The sequence below is a fragment of the Triplophysa rosa genome, linkage group LG8, assembly GCF_024868665.1.
Source record: "Triplophysa rosa linkage group LG8, Trosa_1v2, whole genome shotgun sequence".
Lineage (NCBI taxonomy): Eukaryota > Metazoa > Chordata > Actinopteri > Cypriniformes > Nemacheilidae > Triplophysa > Triplophysa rosa.
The window spans coordinates 849,165-868,293 of record NC_079897.1 but is presented as its reverse complement, the minus strand read 5'-3'; the positions used below and the strand labels follow the sequence as shown (position 1 = coordinate 868,293).

The window sequence follows — 19,129 nt, the reverse complement described above, 5'->3', positions numbered from 1 at the left end:
TCTATGTGTGCGTGTGTCTGTGCATGTGTGCGTGCGTGTGTCTGTGCGTGTGTGTCTGTGCGTGTGTGTCTGTGCGTGTGTGTCTGTGCGTGTGTCTGTGCGTGTGTCTGTGCGTGTATGTGTGCGTGTGTGTCTGTGCGTGCGTGTGTCTGTGCGTGTGTGCGTGTGTCTGTGCATCTCTGCGTGTGTGTGTGTGGTTGGGGGTAGGGGATAAAATATACAGTTTGTACAGTATAAATGTATGTCCCCACGGAGATAATAAACCAGACGTGTGTGTGTATACACATGTACATGTTTCGGCACATGAACGTATGGTCTGAGCTTCTCTATCTTCATTCTTAAGATCTGCCTTCCCAAAATGCACAATACACATTCAGTGTGTGTTCATCTGATATGAGACTACTGCTGCTGTCCTGCCCTCCCAAAAACAACTGACACCAGCGTCTGACTCCCAGACTACTGTGTGTGTGTGTGTGTGTGTGTGTGTGTGTGCGTGTGCGTGTGCGTGTGTTGTCTGAAGGCCGTGTGAGGGAGTCAGAGCTCTGACGTCTTTATTCTCTGGTGTCTGCTGAAGGCTACACATCTCCACCACAGCTCTGAGACTGTGGATACACACACTGACCTCAGGATTCAAACATCCACAGCTTTGTGAGTACCTGCCGTGTTTCAACTTCTTTAGATTTTTCTAAAAACGATGTGCTTTATAAATCAGAATCTCTCTTAAAGATACGATGGGATGTTCAGGTGCTGTTAAGACACACGTGCGTTAGACTTCAGAAAGATGTGGTGTGTCTGTCATGCAGTGTTTGTGTTGGTGGTGATAATGAAGGTGTGATACGAGATTTGAATTCCCCTCACATCGCTCAGAGGTGGTGCTTTCGGCCTAATAAAGTCTGATTACGTATGAACTTGTTCGCAAATGTTTCTCCTGAATAATTCTTTAGTAACAATATGTGTCACCTCATCTGTGAAGTCTTGGATAAAGTCACATACAGTATCTAGATATGAAGTTAAAAGCATCAAATGTAGTAAAGGTGTATGTGTGTATGCTGTAAATGATAGATCTAATCATTTTTACATGACACAATGTTTTATTATTTTGCACAAAAAGGAAAGTCGGCTTCCTAAACATTGATTTCAATCTTTAACACGGTCTCACTCTAGCAATGTTAATATCAAGGGTATATTTTCACAGAATGTTCTTAACATGATTTTCACAGATTGAAGCACATATACAGTATGTTGTTAGTAAAGCTCAGATTTAAAGAGAAATGTTTAGGTTCAATGTTTGGGGGGTTTTTCGACAGAAATATCTTAACAAATCTTAAAATACAGTTTCAGACATTTAGATCTGTGAGGAGACAGATTTCATTCGTATGTGCAGTGTGGTCTAAAGATGTTTCTGATGATTGGGGTATGGAGGTTTAATCCGGATATTATAAGCGTATGATGAGACCGTTGAGAGTTTTTTGGGTGGATGGATGGAGGAAGGCGGCAGTAAAGCGCGGGTGGCCCTCGGTGCTAACTGACCTGAGAACAGGGTGTCACATTCCACAGTTGGGTGAGCATGTGTGCGGGATGGCCACAGCTGGGGTCCCCCCGCTCAACAAACACTGATGTTAACCTGACCCTTACAGACCGTACGTCAACCCCACCTCAGCGCTGTCACTCACACACACTCCTGTCAGAGAATATATCCGTTAAACACCATCCTTTCATTTCATTGTTAGAAAGATGAGATTTACCCACATAGTGATTTAGTGTTCCAAGTCGTCTTATCATTGGAAGAGAAATAAGATTAAAAATGGCTCACGGGATTGGGGTTGAGGGTCTTCGGGGTGGTTCTTCTGTAGGTCGTGGGGGGGCGTCACACACTTGACTTATGATTCTGGGAAAATGTGCCATAATCAGATTAATGTGTGTTTGTGATGTTATCAGACGACTGCTGTCACCGGGGAGAGTCTTATCTGACGCTTCACATCTCAGAAAATAAGGTTTCTAGGAGTTTGAAGAAGAAAAACAGGAAGTGACATCGCTGGCCTCCCGCTGGGTTCCGTTTACGGCAGTCGTGCCGCTCGGCGGCCATGTTTGCAGCGCCTCTGGGCAGCTTTTTACGTCATAGCAAGTCCACAGTCCTATCTGCTTGAACGAGGGAAGGCAGATATTTCTAAAATCACTGTCAAATATCACAATTAAAGGACATATTTCCGAAACCGATCAATAGTAAACCGTGACATCATAACTTTGGTTCTGTTAGCTTAAATTGCACTAAAAATGTCCTTTTTCGATGTCGCCTAACTCGCCCAGGCTGACAAGCGCCTCACCAGAGCCCCGCCCCAGAGAATCTTCAGTCTTTACTGATTGACGATTGGCTCGTTTTACTGGAAGGCGGGACTTCCTTCGCGGCCATATTGAGCGTTGCATTCCTCACATTCATTGTGACGGCAGTGACGCATCTTGTTAGTATTAATATCTTTGGTTTTACTTTCTGCCCATTTCTGTAGTTTTATTTTTGTATCAGATGACGTGTGTGAGAAAGAGCAGCTTTAGTGTGTTTTATTTATTGTTAATATGGCCTTTAGATGTTGTGGCTCTTTTTTGGGATTGGCCACCCGGGAAGGTCTTTGACCAAAACTCTGTGCCGTTCTGTCACATCGACTGTGTTTCGAACACCTGCCTGAGATCGGCCCGGTGTGAGAGCTGTTTATTTGTTTTAGGGTTTATTTTTGTCGGCTTTGCTACAGGCGTGTCAAAAAATGAGATCCATCTGTTCCATGAACCAAACCAACCAAACATTTCTCTATGACTGAAGTGTCATCTCCAGATGATCCGGTCTTAAACATATAATGGGATGTCTAAGTGTGCTTAAAGAGAAAAATGGACATTTTCAATTCAATAATGGATCACTATGTTGAGCCCCCGTGTAAAAAACAACATAGATATTTAAATGCATTTGTTGGAGGATGAGTAAATGATGAGAGGGTTTTGAGATGTGACTGTTTTAATAGTTATCAGCACACACGGGTAGAGCAGCGGCGTGAGAGAAAGACCTCTAGTGGTGATTTAAGTCTTGCTTGAAATACATTCGGATTCTGTGTTTATTAAAAAAACCTTCAATATCTCCATCAGATAGCAGAACAATTTCCTGTTGATGTGTCCTGCTGTGTTTTTATATTGTTTCTTAAAACAACTTTCCCTAGAATAAAAAAACTGTGTTATTATTCGGTCATCAATTCCAAACCTGTGTGCGTTTATTATTTATTGTCACGAGGAGAATCTTCACACAGATTTCATAACGGACCAGAAGAAGAACTGCCATATATTTTTCTTCAATTCTAATTGACGTAGAAGTTAGGAATGTTATGTATTCCCGAAAAAAACTTCTTACATTTTTTTCTCAAGATGCATCTTAGGAAAAAAAGTGAAGAAGAAATTCCCGAAATAAAGCTGTCGTAAATATCTTAAAACGAAGCCAGCCTCACGGTTGTCTTAAATCTCAAAAGGTAAGATGTTTAATGTATATTTGCTTGTTTCACGTGTGACGTGTATTGTATTGAGCCAGAATCATCATTTTGACTTTTGCTTGCATGCCATTAAGGAATATTTCTGTTGATATAACAATGATAAGGTCCAGCTCCCTCACTTTAGCTTTCATTCTTAAAAACTGAGTGCTTTTTACATTATTCTGGGACAAAGTGACTCGAAACGGAGAGGGTCACAAATATTATGCTGTAGTAACACACAAAAAGTATTATAATAGTATCATTTCTTAACGCTTGCTAACATTTTAGCTAACATGCGATCGTAAATGCCGTTTAACACATCACATGTTAACATATATAGGCCGTATAAGAATGCGAGGTGCTTGTTTCACACATAAAGTTTATTGTATAGATAAACATATACAGTTGCCACCGAGCAAGCGAGTGTAATCATTGCATATCATTTTATTCTTACTACAAAAATGATCTTTTAAATCTTATATTTCGTCTTAAGAACAGTTTCGTGAATCCGGCCCCTGGTGACCGACAACATAAACTTAAAAGAAAGGAGCGTGAACATTCTTCAAACTTGTTCCTTTGGTGTTTCATTGAAGACATCAAATCACATGGGTTTGAAAAGTTTGTTGCAGGTATATAAATAGAGCTTTGAGTGGTAATGTGTGTGTGACGATTACACTCGTACACAAGCTCTTCTGTTCACATACAACATTACAACGATTTTCAGCTGAACTCAATTTCTCATGTTTTAGTTCAGGTCTAGAAGATCATCCGGGCTTCTCAGACGTGTCTTGAGCTTCACACATTCCGCAGCAGCGTGCAGACACGTTCACGCGTTGTCATGTGTCCAGCGCAGGTGTGAGGAATGCCGGGAGAAACATGCAAATCCTGCCAGATTGACCTAGAAAGCCTTCACTCGCGTGTAGTCTGTTTTCAGATCTGATGGGGTTTGTGTCAGCGCGAAACCCCGGTGAAATAAAAAACATGATAAAAGAGATCTCTGGAATATCTCAGTTGTGTCTCATAGAGAGAAACAAGATTAAGTGAGGGAGAAAATGGAGAAAACCATTTCAAAGTTCTAAAAAAGATTTCAACAATGACTCGCATCGAGTTCTTTATATAAATGTCTGAACGTTTCTCATTTGTGTGTTTTATTTCTCCTGACACTTTTTTTTCCCAGTGCGAATATTTTATTATCGTCTTAGATGAAGATGCATTTACTTGAGAAGCACAATTAGCCTACTTAAAAAAATGATAAGAATTATGAAAAAAAAAACGTAAATAAATAAAAATAAAAGGAAAAGCAAGATGTGTTTTCTTGTTTTGAGCAAAACTATTTAAAACAAGACTTTCTATCTCGTGTCAATGTGCTTTTCAGGTGAATATATCCTGATTTCAGAACCTCACTTTAGATCATAATAAAAACACTTGAAGGCGAAAATAATGAATAAAAAAATGATTTTGTAGCATTAAAAGAACATCCAACCTTGAAATCTTTAGTTGTTAAAACTTTTAAACATGAGTCATAAAATACTTTCTCCAGAATTAAAGGAATAGTTCATCCTAAAATGAAAAATTCTGTCAATTTTTTATTCTCTGTCATGTGGTTGTAAATCTGAAGGGGAGTCTTTCTTCAGTGGAACACAAAAGAAGATATTTTGAGAAATGTCTCGGTGGTTTTGTGTTCATGCAATGGAAGTCAATGGAGTTCAGTGTTGTTTGATTATCAACATTCTTCAAAATATCTTCTGTGTTCTGAAGAAGAACGAAACTCATACAGGTTTGAGTAAATCAAATGTGTTTTTTGGCACTGCGTTTGAGACTCAAGAGTGTTGACGCAGGACTCTTGTACAGATGTGTAGTGTGTGTCCGCGCCGGCGGAGGGATTACCTCTGTCTTTGACAAGATTTAGAGGAACACTATTGTAACTCAGAGAGCTGGAGCTCTGGCGGTGTGCTGATGTCTTCTTTTCTTTCCCTCCTTCTTTGACAACATAAGCTGAAACTCTAGTCCGTTTGTTTAGTGAGGACAAAGAGAGAGAGAGAGCAGCGGCCGGGGGTGGTAGAGGTCCGTTCCCTGCAGGGCAGTTGTGTTGGGGGGTTGTGTTGTGTTGTGTTTTCCCACTGCTAAAGGAAATTGCATCAGTGTGCATTATCCAGCTGGGAGAGGCCGACAGGAGGCGGGCTGGATCCTCTCTCTCTCTCTCTCTCTCTCTCTCTCTCTCTCTCTCCTCTACAGTGTTCTCATGGATTTCCTTTTCAAGTTCGGGCGATCTTCCTGTCGGGTCAGTTCATGAGTTTTTTTCATCCACCATCTTCTCTCTGGGCTCTCCTTCGTGGGTCCCCTCTCTCTCTTTACTCCTCTTCTTCTCCTTCTCTCATCGGTACGCTTCTTGTTATCCCTTGTTCTGTTCTCTTGACTCTCTCTCTCTCTCTCTCTCTCTCTCTCTCTCTCTCTCTCTCTCTCTCTCTCTGTCTCTCTCTCTCACAGCGCACACTAGAGCAGAGAGCGAGAGACACACTCATGGACGCAGCGGGTCTGGACGCGAATGACCGCGTCATGTCTGGACGTACACTGGATTACTGAACCAAACTTGATTTATTTATTTGTTTATTTATGATTTGTCTGAATGTTGAGCACTATGCACTCCAGAGTAAAGTCACGGAGCTGTGAGAATTACCTGAGCATTAAGGTAAGCACCCGCCTCAGTGACACCACCATCTGAAGAAGAGAGAGACCTCCTTCTTTCCTTTACTTTCTTTACGGGTTGTTCCTCTGCGGTTTTGTTCGGGGTCTGTATTGTGCACTGTTTTCAGATTCTAGTGTTTTGATATTTCGACTTTTATCATCGTGGCACAGTATTTATGTTTACCGTGGTATGATTCAGGGTCCTTCTCTTACCAATGGATTTACTTCAGTAACTATAGTTTAATGTTAATTAAATGTAGTGAAGTTAGAACTAGTAAAAGGAAAGTTTTTTTATTTACTACGTTGTATTTTCTATGGTAAAATGAGTAGTAATCTTCCAAAAGAAATGCTTACTACACTTTTACTATAGTAAATCGTGGTTAATTTCTCATGCTTTTACGGTAAGCGTTTATAGATACCATGGTGTATACTTTTCTTAAAAGCAGTTTTAAATGATTCGTGAAATAAAACAAATCCTTTCAGGGGAGTTTTTTCACTCTGTTTGGTTGGTTGGACCTGATGTGCTTGTTATTGACTCATGTTTGGCTTTTTGAAATGAGAGCAGAAGTTACGGGAGCGGTGTCTATAATCGATCTCTAAATGAGAGCGTGTTTAACCCTTCGTGTAATTACACCTCGCAGGGTGCTCGTGTCATTGCGATGTGACTGCTCAGAGATTGACTAGACAACCTGTTTGAAAGCACAGCTGTGTGATGGACGTTCCATGTGTAGATATGAAGCCTTCAGACAGCTGTCAGTCACATCAGGTGAAGCGTTCAGAGGGGCGGCCACGATGATGATGATTCATTCTCAAACGAGTAATTGACATAATTGCTTTAATGTCGCTTTCATGAGGTGAAATGCAGGATCTAAACAAATATTCCAAAAGGTAGAATGCGTTCACATTCATGTAATTGGCAGATTGTCTTACTAATTTACTTACTGTACAAAAAAATCAGTTAAAAAACTGAAACTTTCTGTAAACTGAAAAAACTGAAAATACCGTATTTTTTTCCTGTAAAATTATAGGATATATATTAAATAGTTTTCCCTGTTTTTCTTGTAAATTTGTTGTCTTTTTCTGTAATTTTATAGTTTTTGACCGTATTTCCAAGATAAACTGTAAGAAAAAAAATCTTGTTTAAAGAAACAGGAATTTACTGGCAGCTGGGGTGCCAGAAATAAACTGTAAAATTATGTTTTTCCCTGTAAAATTACAATTTCTCCTGAATTTCTTGTAAATTTGCAGTCTTTTTCTGTAATTTTACGGGGGGTTTTATCGATTTCAAAAATACATAAAAATCTGACATTTTTTGTATAAAATCTGTAAAAATGACAGTTTTTTACAGTAAAGGTTTAATTATTCTTTGAATGTTCTTTAACAAGTCGTACAACAAAAATGTGATTGAAAATTCCTCGTGTTTTTGAAACAATTCTGTAACAGAGTTTCAGTTTTTTATATTTCACAAAATATGAAATGAATATTACATTAAATTACATTTACATTGATTAATTTGGCAATATCAAATCATTATTAAATCATAAATAATGTCATTTCTGACACCATGAGCTGCAGGAACACATTTTGCGATTCATGATATCTTACGTTCATACAGTATAATTCTTCACAGAAGTGTGAATGTCATCAGATGTTTAATAGTGGGGTTCAGTTCATGATGTCAGACTCCTGCTGTCGACTCATTGTGTTCGTTCTCTCTATAATTGTGTGTTTTTCAGCCGGCTCTGACACATGCATATGAGGGGCGGGGCTTAGTTAACCTGTCACTCTTTGTTTGGTTGTGGTTCCATCAGCAGAGAGACTCGAGTCGGCTCTTCTCCTGTTACCCTCCCCTGATGGGCTCTCAGGCTTCACCAGACAACTGATGCTTCGGCTTTTGTCTCTCTGAACCGCTGAGAGAGAGAGAGAGAGAGAGAGAGATGTGACTCAGGTTTACTCTCATGTGATCTTCCTGTTTGACTGTCAGGAGTTCACACAGAGTTTGTGTTTCTGGTTTTCTGCTGTATATTTGTGGAAACCCTTGTGAACGTTAACCCTGGTTTTACTAACAATGTAAAACATGGTATTCGTAGTAAAACTGTGGTCCAAAAACAGGGTAACTACAATTGTACTACAATAAAACCATGGTTTGATTTCTTGAAGTCCCTGTGAACCGGAAGTTGCGATCATGTTTACTTCCATTTTTATGACACTAAACATCGAACAAATGCTAAAAAAAAGTACATTAAAACTAACTGGCAGTGCTAATGTGATCTGATTGGTTGTAGCGTGTTGCTGCTCTTCGTAGGGTGTTGCGATTGGTTTATTTGGTATTCATAGGATGATCTAATTGGTTGTTTTGTTCACACAGTGATTTCATTGGTTGCTTTGGAGTTTGTAGGGCGTTGTGATTGGTTGCTGGGATGTTGCTATTTGGTTGCTAAAGTGTTCTAGGTGGTTTCTGGGCAGTTGTGAGGTGGTTTTAGTGTGTTATGAAGTTGTCATAGGTTTTTTAAGGGTCACTAGTGTAAAGAACTCAAAATCTCAAACGTCTATGATATTGTGTTATGTAGATATCTCTCAGGTCCCTCTTTTTATCTTGTGTCTGACCAAAACTTCTGTCGGTCTCAGTGCTGTGGGTCAAAGCTGAATATTTCAGGTTTTTCAGGTGGTTTGTAGAAACCTTCACAGTGTTTGCAGTGTCGTGTTTGTAACAGATGTGTGTGTGTGTTAAATAAAGAACAGGTCTGCAGCGGGACACCTGGAATACTGTATAATTACAGGTTCAGATCTCAACGGTCGACCAGAAACATCTCCTATGCCACACACACTGCTCCACTGACGTCTGTTTCAAACTCTTTTACTGTCTTTACACAGGTGAAATAACTTCTTCAAGCTTATAGAAATACATCACAACCTCTCAATTTGCCCGCTTTTATTTTTCTTTCATCTTCAAAGCGACACTTATCTCCCACTCGCCTTGAAGTTTCTGAGTTCCAGACTCAAGTTTAGTCTTCTCACACTTGAAGTTATGCTTTGGGTGGGTAAACATTTATACATATGCCACACGACATAGTCAGAATAGTGAGTATAGCCCAACAAAAGATTTTCTGGTTGGAAGGTCCGGGGGCAAACTGAAAAAGGCTGTTTATAACTTCACATAACACAAATATATTATAACATAAGCTGTGTTTTGTTGAAGATGTTTAAAAACTTTAACCTATAACTTTTTGTATGTTAAAATGAACAAATGCTAGTTATTAAGTAACAGTGTTTGGTATAACTAGTTACTAAGTAATTAGTTACTGTAATTTAATTACTTTTCCCTTGAAAAGTACAGAACGGGATTACTCATTTTTTCTGTAATTTAATTACAGTTACTTCCGATGTAATTTAACTAAATACTTGATCTCAAAATTCAAAGTCGAACTTTAAAATCTGTGCTTTAATGTATAATTCTCACATTTGTAACACTTTGGTCAGTTAATAACACTACTTTATGTAGTTTATATTATTTATTTGAATGAATTAAAAGAGGCGTTTCATGTCTATCCTTGAATCACTTAAGTAATCGAGGTTGATATAGAAATAATTTAGTAATAAGTAATGAATACTTTTTGAAGAGTCATTTATACACTAATCTAATTACACTATTGAATATGTTATTAGTAACTAGTAATTAATTACTTTATCAGAGTAACTTACCCAACACTGTTAAGTAAGTACATAAACAATCTGTGCTGAAAACCGTCTCGGATGTTGCTCTTTCATAGCTCTGGAGATTTGATGGAGTTCTCAGTTGTTTCATTTATGTATCAACTTCTCGGATGGTTCTGCTAAAATTGCTTTTGGGTAAATGTGATGAGAAATGTTTGAGTTCATATTGAGATCTTCAATAATATAGACTTGATTGATGTCAGTTTGAGACATTGTTGACATCTTTTCTGGAGACATTCTTGAGATTTCTGACTCTTTTCCTTTAGGAAATGTTTCCATGTGCTCTCTATTTCATACTGAATAATTGAGAAAAAGTGGTCATATGACACGGCTAAAACGAATATTATGGTTTGTTTTAGATGTAATGCAATGTGTATACATGATTTAAGGTTCAAAACGCTGTATTTTCCACACACCTTGCATGTTTGTATCTCCTCTTTGCTCCGCCTCTCTGAAACACACAGATTTTTAACAAAGCTCATGGCTCTGAAAAGCGAGGTGTGCTGTGATTGGCCAGTTCACCAGTGCGTAGTGATTGGTGGAATACTGCAAGCGTGTGAGGGAAATGTAACGCCTCTGACCATATTTGGAACATCAGGTTCCTCTTCAATTGTACTGACAGGTACGCCCACCTCACTTGCGTCTACATTTGGGCGGTCTCAGTCAAATCAGACCACCAACTGACGTAGATTTGTGGGGGTGTGGCTACACGAGGTGTTTCAGGCAGGTCTGGGTGAGCATTTGCTTTTACATAGAATGCATCTTTTGTTCTGACACTTTAATTTTTGCAATTTTACGTGTCTAATACACGCATGGGCAACTTATAACACACCAAAGACACAGAAAAACACGTATTCACGCCATATGACCCCTTTAAATGGGTTGCGCAACAGTATTTCATGCATTCTGACTTCTTTACACTGTTAAACGTGCTGGCTTCTCATGCTTGACATTGTCAACTTGTTAAACAATGAGTTGGACGAATGACGTAATATTTCTGAGCTCGAACCACCCCCCTTAGGTTCGGAAAGTTTTTTTCAAACATGAAATTCCCTTATGTAACAACATTTTTTAGTCCCTTATTGGATGTCAGTTTGGATATGTCACGCCCACGCGTCAACCAGCGAGATCGAGAAAAAGAGCACGCCCACGCGTCAACCAGCGAGATCGAGAAAAAGAGCACGCCCACGCGTCAACCAGTGAGAGCGGGAGAAAGAGCACGCCCACGCGTCAACCAGCGAGATCGAGAAAAAGAGCACGCCCACGCGTCAACCAGCGAGATCGAGAAAAAGAGCACGCCCACGCGTCAACCAGTGAGAGCGGGAGAAAGAGCACGCCCATCAATGTGCTTCGTTCGTTGTACCGAAGTTCAGCTGTGTTTGCTCACTACATTTGAGTGATGGATGTTATATAAACGGTGGATATAACGCTGGATTTGGAGATGGTTTGAAACTGATAGATGGAGCGGCCCCAGCGCTAAAAGATGCCGGACATGAACCGTACATTTAATGAAATCTCATCTGTGCTTTTTATTTCTTACGGTTAGTTGGACATCATTTGAGATTAATCCTCTCACAGTATATAAAGTGACCTGCAATTTGATATTTTAAGATTTATTTTTGGCGTTTTTTGCCTTTATTTGACAGAGAGAGACTCTTTTCAGAGAGGACAGGAAGCAAAGTGGATGAGAGAGAGGGGGTAGGGTCGGGAAAGGACCACGAGCCGGGATTCGAACTCGGGTCGCCCAGGACGCACCGGCGCCACATGTCGGAGCACGAACCACTCGACCACCTGGCTCCGACCAATTTGATATTTTAAGCCGAGATGGTGATAAATTGCAGCTTTCAGATTTAAGACTTCCAAAAGATGCTGTGAGTTGTGGAAGTACACCATGTTACCTTGGCTTTCTGTGTCCATGTGGCCTGAAGTCTGAAGACACCGTTAGAAAACTGTTCTGGGACACTGTCTCTATCGGCCCAGTTCATAATTCAGTCCTGCCCTGGGCTGCATTCTGTGCGCCCCAATAGCCTAAAAAAAGTCTTATGTTGTTAGAAGTCCTGTTGCCTTTCCTTCCATTGTTAGCTTTTCCTCCACAGAATGACTCTTCCTGCGGCTTCTTTGAGCAGTGATGCCCATGAGAAAGAAAAATCACAGATGAGATCTCTCAATATCTCCAGTATTTCTCTTTCACATCAGTGAGATTAAATTCTCTTAAACAAGTCAATATTATTGAAGATCTCACTATAAACTCAAACATTTCTCATCACATTGACTCAAATCCAGATGGTTTGACCTCCACAATCTCCATTCATTCACACCTCCAGACTCTTCATGGATTGTGAAAGAGTAACATCTGAGCAATAACATTTCTCTTTGTGGTGTATTTCTGGAGGGTCATTTATTAGCTTCAGCAGAGAGTTCTGCAGGAGGGATGAACACAATGTCTGTCCTGTGGAGTTCTGTGACATGTGGACAATACAGAACCAACAGAGCGTGACAAACACTGACATTTCATGTGAGAGGGCTTTTCATCAGCGCAAGTAAAACCTTATTATATCCCTCAGACCTCTATCCAAATAACCGTCATTTTCACCTGTTTGATCAAAAATGACTCTGTAAACAAACATCAATTACATCTTTAATTTGGCAGATGACCATGGTATAATCGGGATAATCCACGGCTAGCCGTGCATTTAAGGATTTTTCTTTTTTATGGTGGGTGGGTCCTGTCCCACCCCCACACAATGCTTCTAAAGTTCATCATTTGCAATAATAATGTGTATTCTGTATGTTTTGCAATTATCCTGGTGTCAATGATTTCTTTTTCCTTATTTCAATACAGTTTTTTCTCTCCTGTCTTCATTGCTTTAATTAGGCTATATACCGGCATTAATAATACCTGTGATTATTATTGATGTTGTGATATATATGGTAATATTGTAAGTATTTCAATGTCTGTATCTGGTTGATACTTCAACACAGTAGCGAATGGTTTTACACCCGTTTAACATTTTTCTTTAAGAAAACCTCTCATACTCTGATATTGTGAGTGTGATTTATTGGCCTAAAAGGAGAAAACGCAAAATAAACTAAATTAAAGATAAATTTGACTTGTAAAGCATTATTTATTTATTCGATATATTGCAATAATGTTGTATTGTGAATTCTTGTAAAAACTGATTTGTGACTAAATCAAAATTTTCAAACAATCAAAAACAATCAAAATTGAAATCAATTTGAATTTGATATAACTATTATAGTTTTGTTAAGGCAGTTGTAGACATTCATAGGGAATGAAACTCCAAGTTCATTTACATTGAGTGACCATTACAAATGATGTTGTTGACCTGTGTGTGTGTGTGTGTAGGAGGAGAGTGTGTGAACACATCCTGTAGGAAAGTTCAGTTCTTCACTGATTTCATACAGTGATGTGTGTGAGTAACAGTCTGTTATTGTCCAGTGAGTGACGTTACATTGACAGGTGTTTCCTGTTTCATCAGTGCAGGACGACACGACCCCTGACCTCCTGATGTCCTGTCCTGCTGTGTATGTGTGTGTGTTCATTTTTGTATATCCCGGTGGGGACCTAAACCTGAATTCACACCAACACATGGGGACTCGTGTCACTGTGGGGACCAAAATTGAGGTCCCCACAGGCACAAAAAATTGTACAGAATGATTTTTTTTGAAAATCTAATAATGCTAAAAGTTTCCAATGATCTTTAGGTTTAGGGGTTGGGTTGGGGATAAAATATACAGTTTGTACAGTATAAAAAACATTACGCCTATGGACTGTCCCCACGGAGATAATAAAACATACATGTGTGCGTGTGTGTGTGCGTGTGCATACATTTAAATGGATTCAAAACCGAAAATTCTTTCATCATTTATTCTCCCTCATGTCATGTCAAACCATTGACTTCCATTTTATGGACACAAAGCCGCTGATGAAAGACTCACATGCAGGTTTGGAATGGCATGAGACTGAATAAGTGATGACAGATGTTTATTTTCGGGTGAACTGCTCAGTGTAGATTTGTTTTATTGTGTATTTTGTGGTGAATGCTCACAATACGACTTTGCAGGAAAGCCACAGTTATAACAGCTGATGTTTGCATTTCAGTGATGAATATTTGCATTTTGGAAATGGACTTACAAAGCTAAATGATGACTTTAGGGTACAAAAGGCTTTAAGTTAAAAATATAAAAGTGCAAATCAGGATGAAAACGTTGAATGCTGAGAGTGTTCTGTGGCATCTGACCCTCTCTGTTTCTGGAAAGGTTTCTCGTCAGAAGTCAGAAGATGTCATGTGTGACTCTTGTGATGTGTTTCAGGATTCTGAGTCGCTGGATAACTGTATTCAGAGCATCTTATCAGCGCTGTACCCTCCGTTCAGCTCCACGGCAGCGACCGTCCTCTTTCAGCTCTTCAGTGTGGTGGAGAGACAGTATCGCAGTGATGGTCTGCGCTGTTTCATCGACTTTCTCTTACCTGCCAAGAGAATCCTGCACGTCATAAAACACGAGGCCTGTGTGAGTTTCACGACAAATCTCTGACACACCGAACTCATTCTTACATCATGGTTTCTGCATATGTGCTTGCAATGTGTTGGCCTCATGGGTTAGTTTGAGTTACCAGCTTACCCAGATAACAGGAATACGTTTTAAAGGGACACTTCACCCAAAAATGAAAATCCTGTCATCATTTACTCGCCTTCGAGTTGTTCCAGATATTTGGAAGAATGCTTATAACCAAACAGATCTCGACCCCCATTGACTCCCATAGTAGGAAAAATTTCTTAATCATTTTTTTTTTGTTTTGTTGAACACAAAAGAAGAGATTTTGAAGAATGTAGGACAGCAAACAGTTCCGGGGCACTACCATTGTTATTTTTTCCTACTATGGGAGTCAATGGGGGCAAAATGCACATTGGAACAATGCACATTGTGAAAAGCGCTATATAAATAAAATTGAATTGAATTGAAATTGAAAATCTGTTATAAGCATTCTTCCAAATATCTTTCTCTGTGTTCATCAGAACAAAGACATTTATACAGATTTGTAACAACTAGGTTGGAAAATGATGACAGAATTTTCATTATTGGGTGAACTGTCCCTTTAAGAGCTTTTTACTTACGTTACCTTTACGTTATGGAAACGTTATTTTTAAACTTTCCACTAACAATGTCAAAATAAGGTTTTTGGAATTTTTTAGAATAATTAGCAATAAATTATAATGTTATTAAAATGCTCTGTCATTGTAACTGCAAGAATGCTTTTGTACTTTGTAGTTTTGCAAACTATTGTTTTTGGTAGTTTTCTCCTTAGTGCTGTGAACACTTTTAAGTTTCTTTGAATAAATCGTCTGCCAGTTGCATAAAGGTAAACATAAGCCACATGTTTCAGCGGCGTTGCAGTAGTTCAGTTGTTTTCAAAGCTTTATTGCCTCTATAGATTTTTTTTATTGTCTGAAGATTTACTGCATTAATAATGAATGATCACAGACATGTTGGATTTTGTATCCCTGCTCATTCTTGATGTAAGGAATGTGGTGTTTACATCTTAAGATTTTCTCTCTTATTCTCTCTCCACAGCTTCGGTTCAAAGGCCTGTTGCTGTGTCACAAGGGATGGCCGCTCTGTTTGCATGAGAAAGTCGTTCTTCAGCTGGCACCCCTGCACAAAGTTCGCCTGCGACAGGGAGATTTCTACCTGCAGGTGGTTCCTTTAGGCCGCAAGGCTGCCAAACTGGTGATAAAATGCCTGTCTGGCAGCGGGCAAGCCATCACAGAGATCCCCGTCGCCGAGAGCATGTACGGCAGCGTGTTCACGCCTGAATTCCTGCAGAATGTAACGCGCGATCGCAACCTGCACCCTCTCCAGAACTGCCTCCTCAATACCGGCAGCGTGGTCTACCGCACGCCCTGGAAGAACGTGGTCAACCCTTTATTCGTCACCAGCACGGCCGACGCCATCATGCAGGCCCGCTGCGGGACCCTGCGGGGTCAGCTGAGCACCTGCAGCACGCACGGCTCCACCGGAACGCTCGACAGTCGCCGCAGCTCGCGGGATTCCCTGCACTCGCAGGGGGCGGAGTCAACCGCGTCTGCGCCCGTCCTCAGTCGCAGCCTTACTGATGTGGGCATCAGCTCGGAGTCGACCTCGAGTCCCGGCTCCCTTCCCCAGACGCCAACCCTGGACGAGACATGTGTTCGGAGCGCTCACAAAATGCTGTCGTTCAGCACCGACCTCAGTAACCCCGGCCTCCGGAAACACCACCGCAGAGACTCGGCGGCCTTCGAGTCGCGCCGGCTGTTCCGCAAATCTTACATGGAGGCACTGCAGAACCCCATGAACCTCGGATCCAGCTCGGAGTCTATTCTAGAAGAAGATGAATCCAGGACACAGCGAGGCTCCGTTCAGAAGGAGAGAAGGATCTGCGCTCGGGGATGGTTGGGATGTGAGGAATCTCGCACCGGCCCTCCCGTCCTCCAGACGCACAGCGGAGTCGGGAACGCTGAACTCAGTCCAGGAGAGAGACGCTCCAAATCTCTGGAACGTACTAACAAAACCCCACAGGTCAAAGGTCACCGAGTGCGCTCCTCCTCCGGCGGCTCCAGTACTGTCCTGCCCAAAAAACTCATTAACGGTTACGCCTTCCGTTTCGGCAAACTGGACTTGGAGGCGGCCATCCCGGGCATCGAGAAGCGGAACAAAGATAACTCAGGTAATGATTTTATTAAACCGGAGCACATCAGAAGGTATTTTGAGAAATGTCTCTGTGGTTTTGTGTTCATACAATGGTAGTCAATGGAGTTCAGTGTTGTTTGATTGTCGACGTTCTTCAAAATATCTTCTTTTGTGTTCTGTAGAAGAAAGAAACCCACACGGGTTTGACGTCTTTCAGACGAATGTGCGTACGTCATTCAGATCAAATCATTGAGCCTGAGGGTCGTTGTTGTTGTTCAGGGCGGTGCTGTCGTCTGTAATGATCGCCCGCAGCCGAATCAACACACTCATCTCTGCAGACGGCTTTCGGTTCCTCGGGGCTCATTTTATGACTGGTGTGCGTGTGTGTTCTGGAATGTTTGAGCGTCAGGCGTCGGTATGGAGGATTTCTCTGCTCTGTTGGTTACGTTGTGTAGCCCAAAGGCACCGAACGGCACAGAACACATTTAGAAACTTGTTGTCAGGGCTCTGTTGTGTTTTTGTTGAACTCTTCCTGCTATTGAAGGTTTAAATGAGCGAGTCTTCAGGTCACCGGCGTGTGTGTCCGTCTCTCCGGAAGGAAATTCCAAAGTCATTCTTAAGATTCTGTGGAAGCTGATACGTGTGAAAATAACCGTGTGTTCTGCGCAGACGCCACACGAAAAACCAACAACCGTCATTGATCAACTCATGTAAACTTAGTCTCGGATGTTTCTCTTAGGAGAAATCAAATGAGTGTGATTGTGTAAACACACTAAGAGTCTGGAGGTGTAAAATCATCTGGATTTGAGTCAATGTGATGAGAAATGTTTTGAGATCTTCAATCATATTGAGTTTTGATTGCAGACTTGACAAATCTGAGCTCAGTTTGACACATTGTTGACATCTCTTCTCAAACTCTCATGACACACACATTTCTGACTCTTTTTCTCATGAGAAATATCTGAGACTCAGACGAGACTAAAACAACATTTTTCATTTATTCTCCATTTAATCTCATTGATGTGGTTCTTTGATGCCATAGAAGAACCTTTTGGTTCCATAAAGAACCTTTAACATTTCTGTTTCACAAAAGGTTCTTTTTGACGAAAAAGGTTCTTCAGATGATAAAAAGGTAAGAAAGAGATGTTTTTTAAAGAACCTTTGACTGTATGGTTCTTCTATGGCATCGCTGTGAACAACCTTTAGAGCACCTTTATTTTTAAGAGTAGGAGAAATATATTTAGGTTTATACAGAGTTTGAATCGTCCTGTAACAGCGTTGGAAGTGAATTCTGTAGCTCATTTACCTCTCGCTGTCACACACACGGATGTTGTGTTTCAGGTAAATTCCCATCTGAAAGAGTCTGTGTATTCTTTCCCACACATGAGAATGCGAGTCATTGAGTCTGGGCTTAAAGCCACGGAGGATCTGGTGACCCACCGGAGGGAGGATCAATGTGACCGGTACCTGTTCCTGACCCTCCCATCCAGATGGTCATAATGAGGATCATTGTGTCCTCAGTGATGCTGGAGAGTCTTAAAGAGCAAAGCGTCTCCGTGTAATATCAGCTTCATCTCAAAGGCCAGCTGAGCGAGAGGTCACCTCACACTTTATTCACACAACAAATGACCGTGGCTTTGAGGACGGATCACATGACACTGGTGTGGTTTTGCTCGGCCTTTGTCGTTTCATTCCGTCCCCAGTGTTTAGAACCCGGTTCCCATAATACCCCACAGTTCTCAGGTCTGGTGTACAGAGTCAAGTAAATATTGTTCAGTGTTTTAACTATTCTCCGACAGAAGTTTAAACAGACATTGTGCGTGACTTGTTTTCATCATGCTGTTTTGCATTGTTTAGCCGTGTGCGTGAATAGCGCTATACAAAAAACTGCATTACGGTCTATTACGTCTTTGTCAAGTGTTTTACTAATGTTGTGATGGCATAAATAATGGTTATTTATTCGATATATATCTTCATACGCTGAATTACATTTTTTTCATAAATGCCCAAAACCAATCTTAAGTAGCGGTATATTTGTAGCAATAGCCACAAAACATTGTATGGGTCAAAATGATCTATTTTTCTTTTATGCCAAAAATCATGAGGATATGAAGTAAAGTTCATGTTTCATGAAGATATTTTGTACATTTCCTATCGTAAATATATCAAAACTTTATTTTTGTGAGTGGTTGCAGCAAAATCATGACCAAAAAAGGCCAGAAACACGCCTACAAACGTCACTCGCTGCTGTCCGCTTTGGGAATCACCCACTCAAGTTTGGTATCTATGTAAAGTTTAGAATTTCTGCTTTCGTGTTCATCTACTCTCCACAACGTCATGACAGCGGTCGGCCATAGAGAGCGTCAAAACAAACCTGATTCTTCTCAGCAATGGCCTGCTACAGCGCCTCTGGTGGACAACTTCATAGACGATTTTCTCACTATTTTTAGTTTTAAAAAGTTGTATCTTGGTCAAATATTGCTCTACTCTAACAAACCATACATCAATGAAAAGCTTATTTTTATCTATTCAGCTTT

The 19,129-nt window shown here is 40.6% G+C and overlaps 1 protein-coding gene across 5 annotated transcripts in view; it reads left to right on the top strand.

Annotated features, from left to right (window-relative positions):
* Nucleotides 1-19,129, top strand: part of zgc:158766 (uncharacterized protein LOC100009641 homolog) — a 44,451-nt gene that overhangs the window by 7,953 nt on the left and 17,369 nt on the right. Inside the window, exons 1-4 of one of the 5 annotated variants that reach the window (XM_057340222.1) lie at nt 5,998-6,192; nt 13,408-13,452; nt 14,238-14,435; nt 15,498-16,629. In XM_057340222.1, coding sequence (XP_057196205.1) covers nt 6,130-6,192; nt 13,408-13,452; nt 14,238-14,435; nt 15,498-16,629 — 1,438 coding nt within the window. In that variant the 5' untranslated portion in view covers nt 5,998-6,129. Of the gene's footprint in view, nt 1-5,997; nt 6,193-11,512; nt 12,443-13,402; nt 13,453-14,237; nt 14,436-15,497; nt 16,630-19,129 lie in introns of those variants that run through there. The other 4 variants (XM_057340225.1, XM_057340224.1, XM_057340226.1 and 1 more) reach the window with 4 other exon arrangements.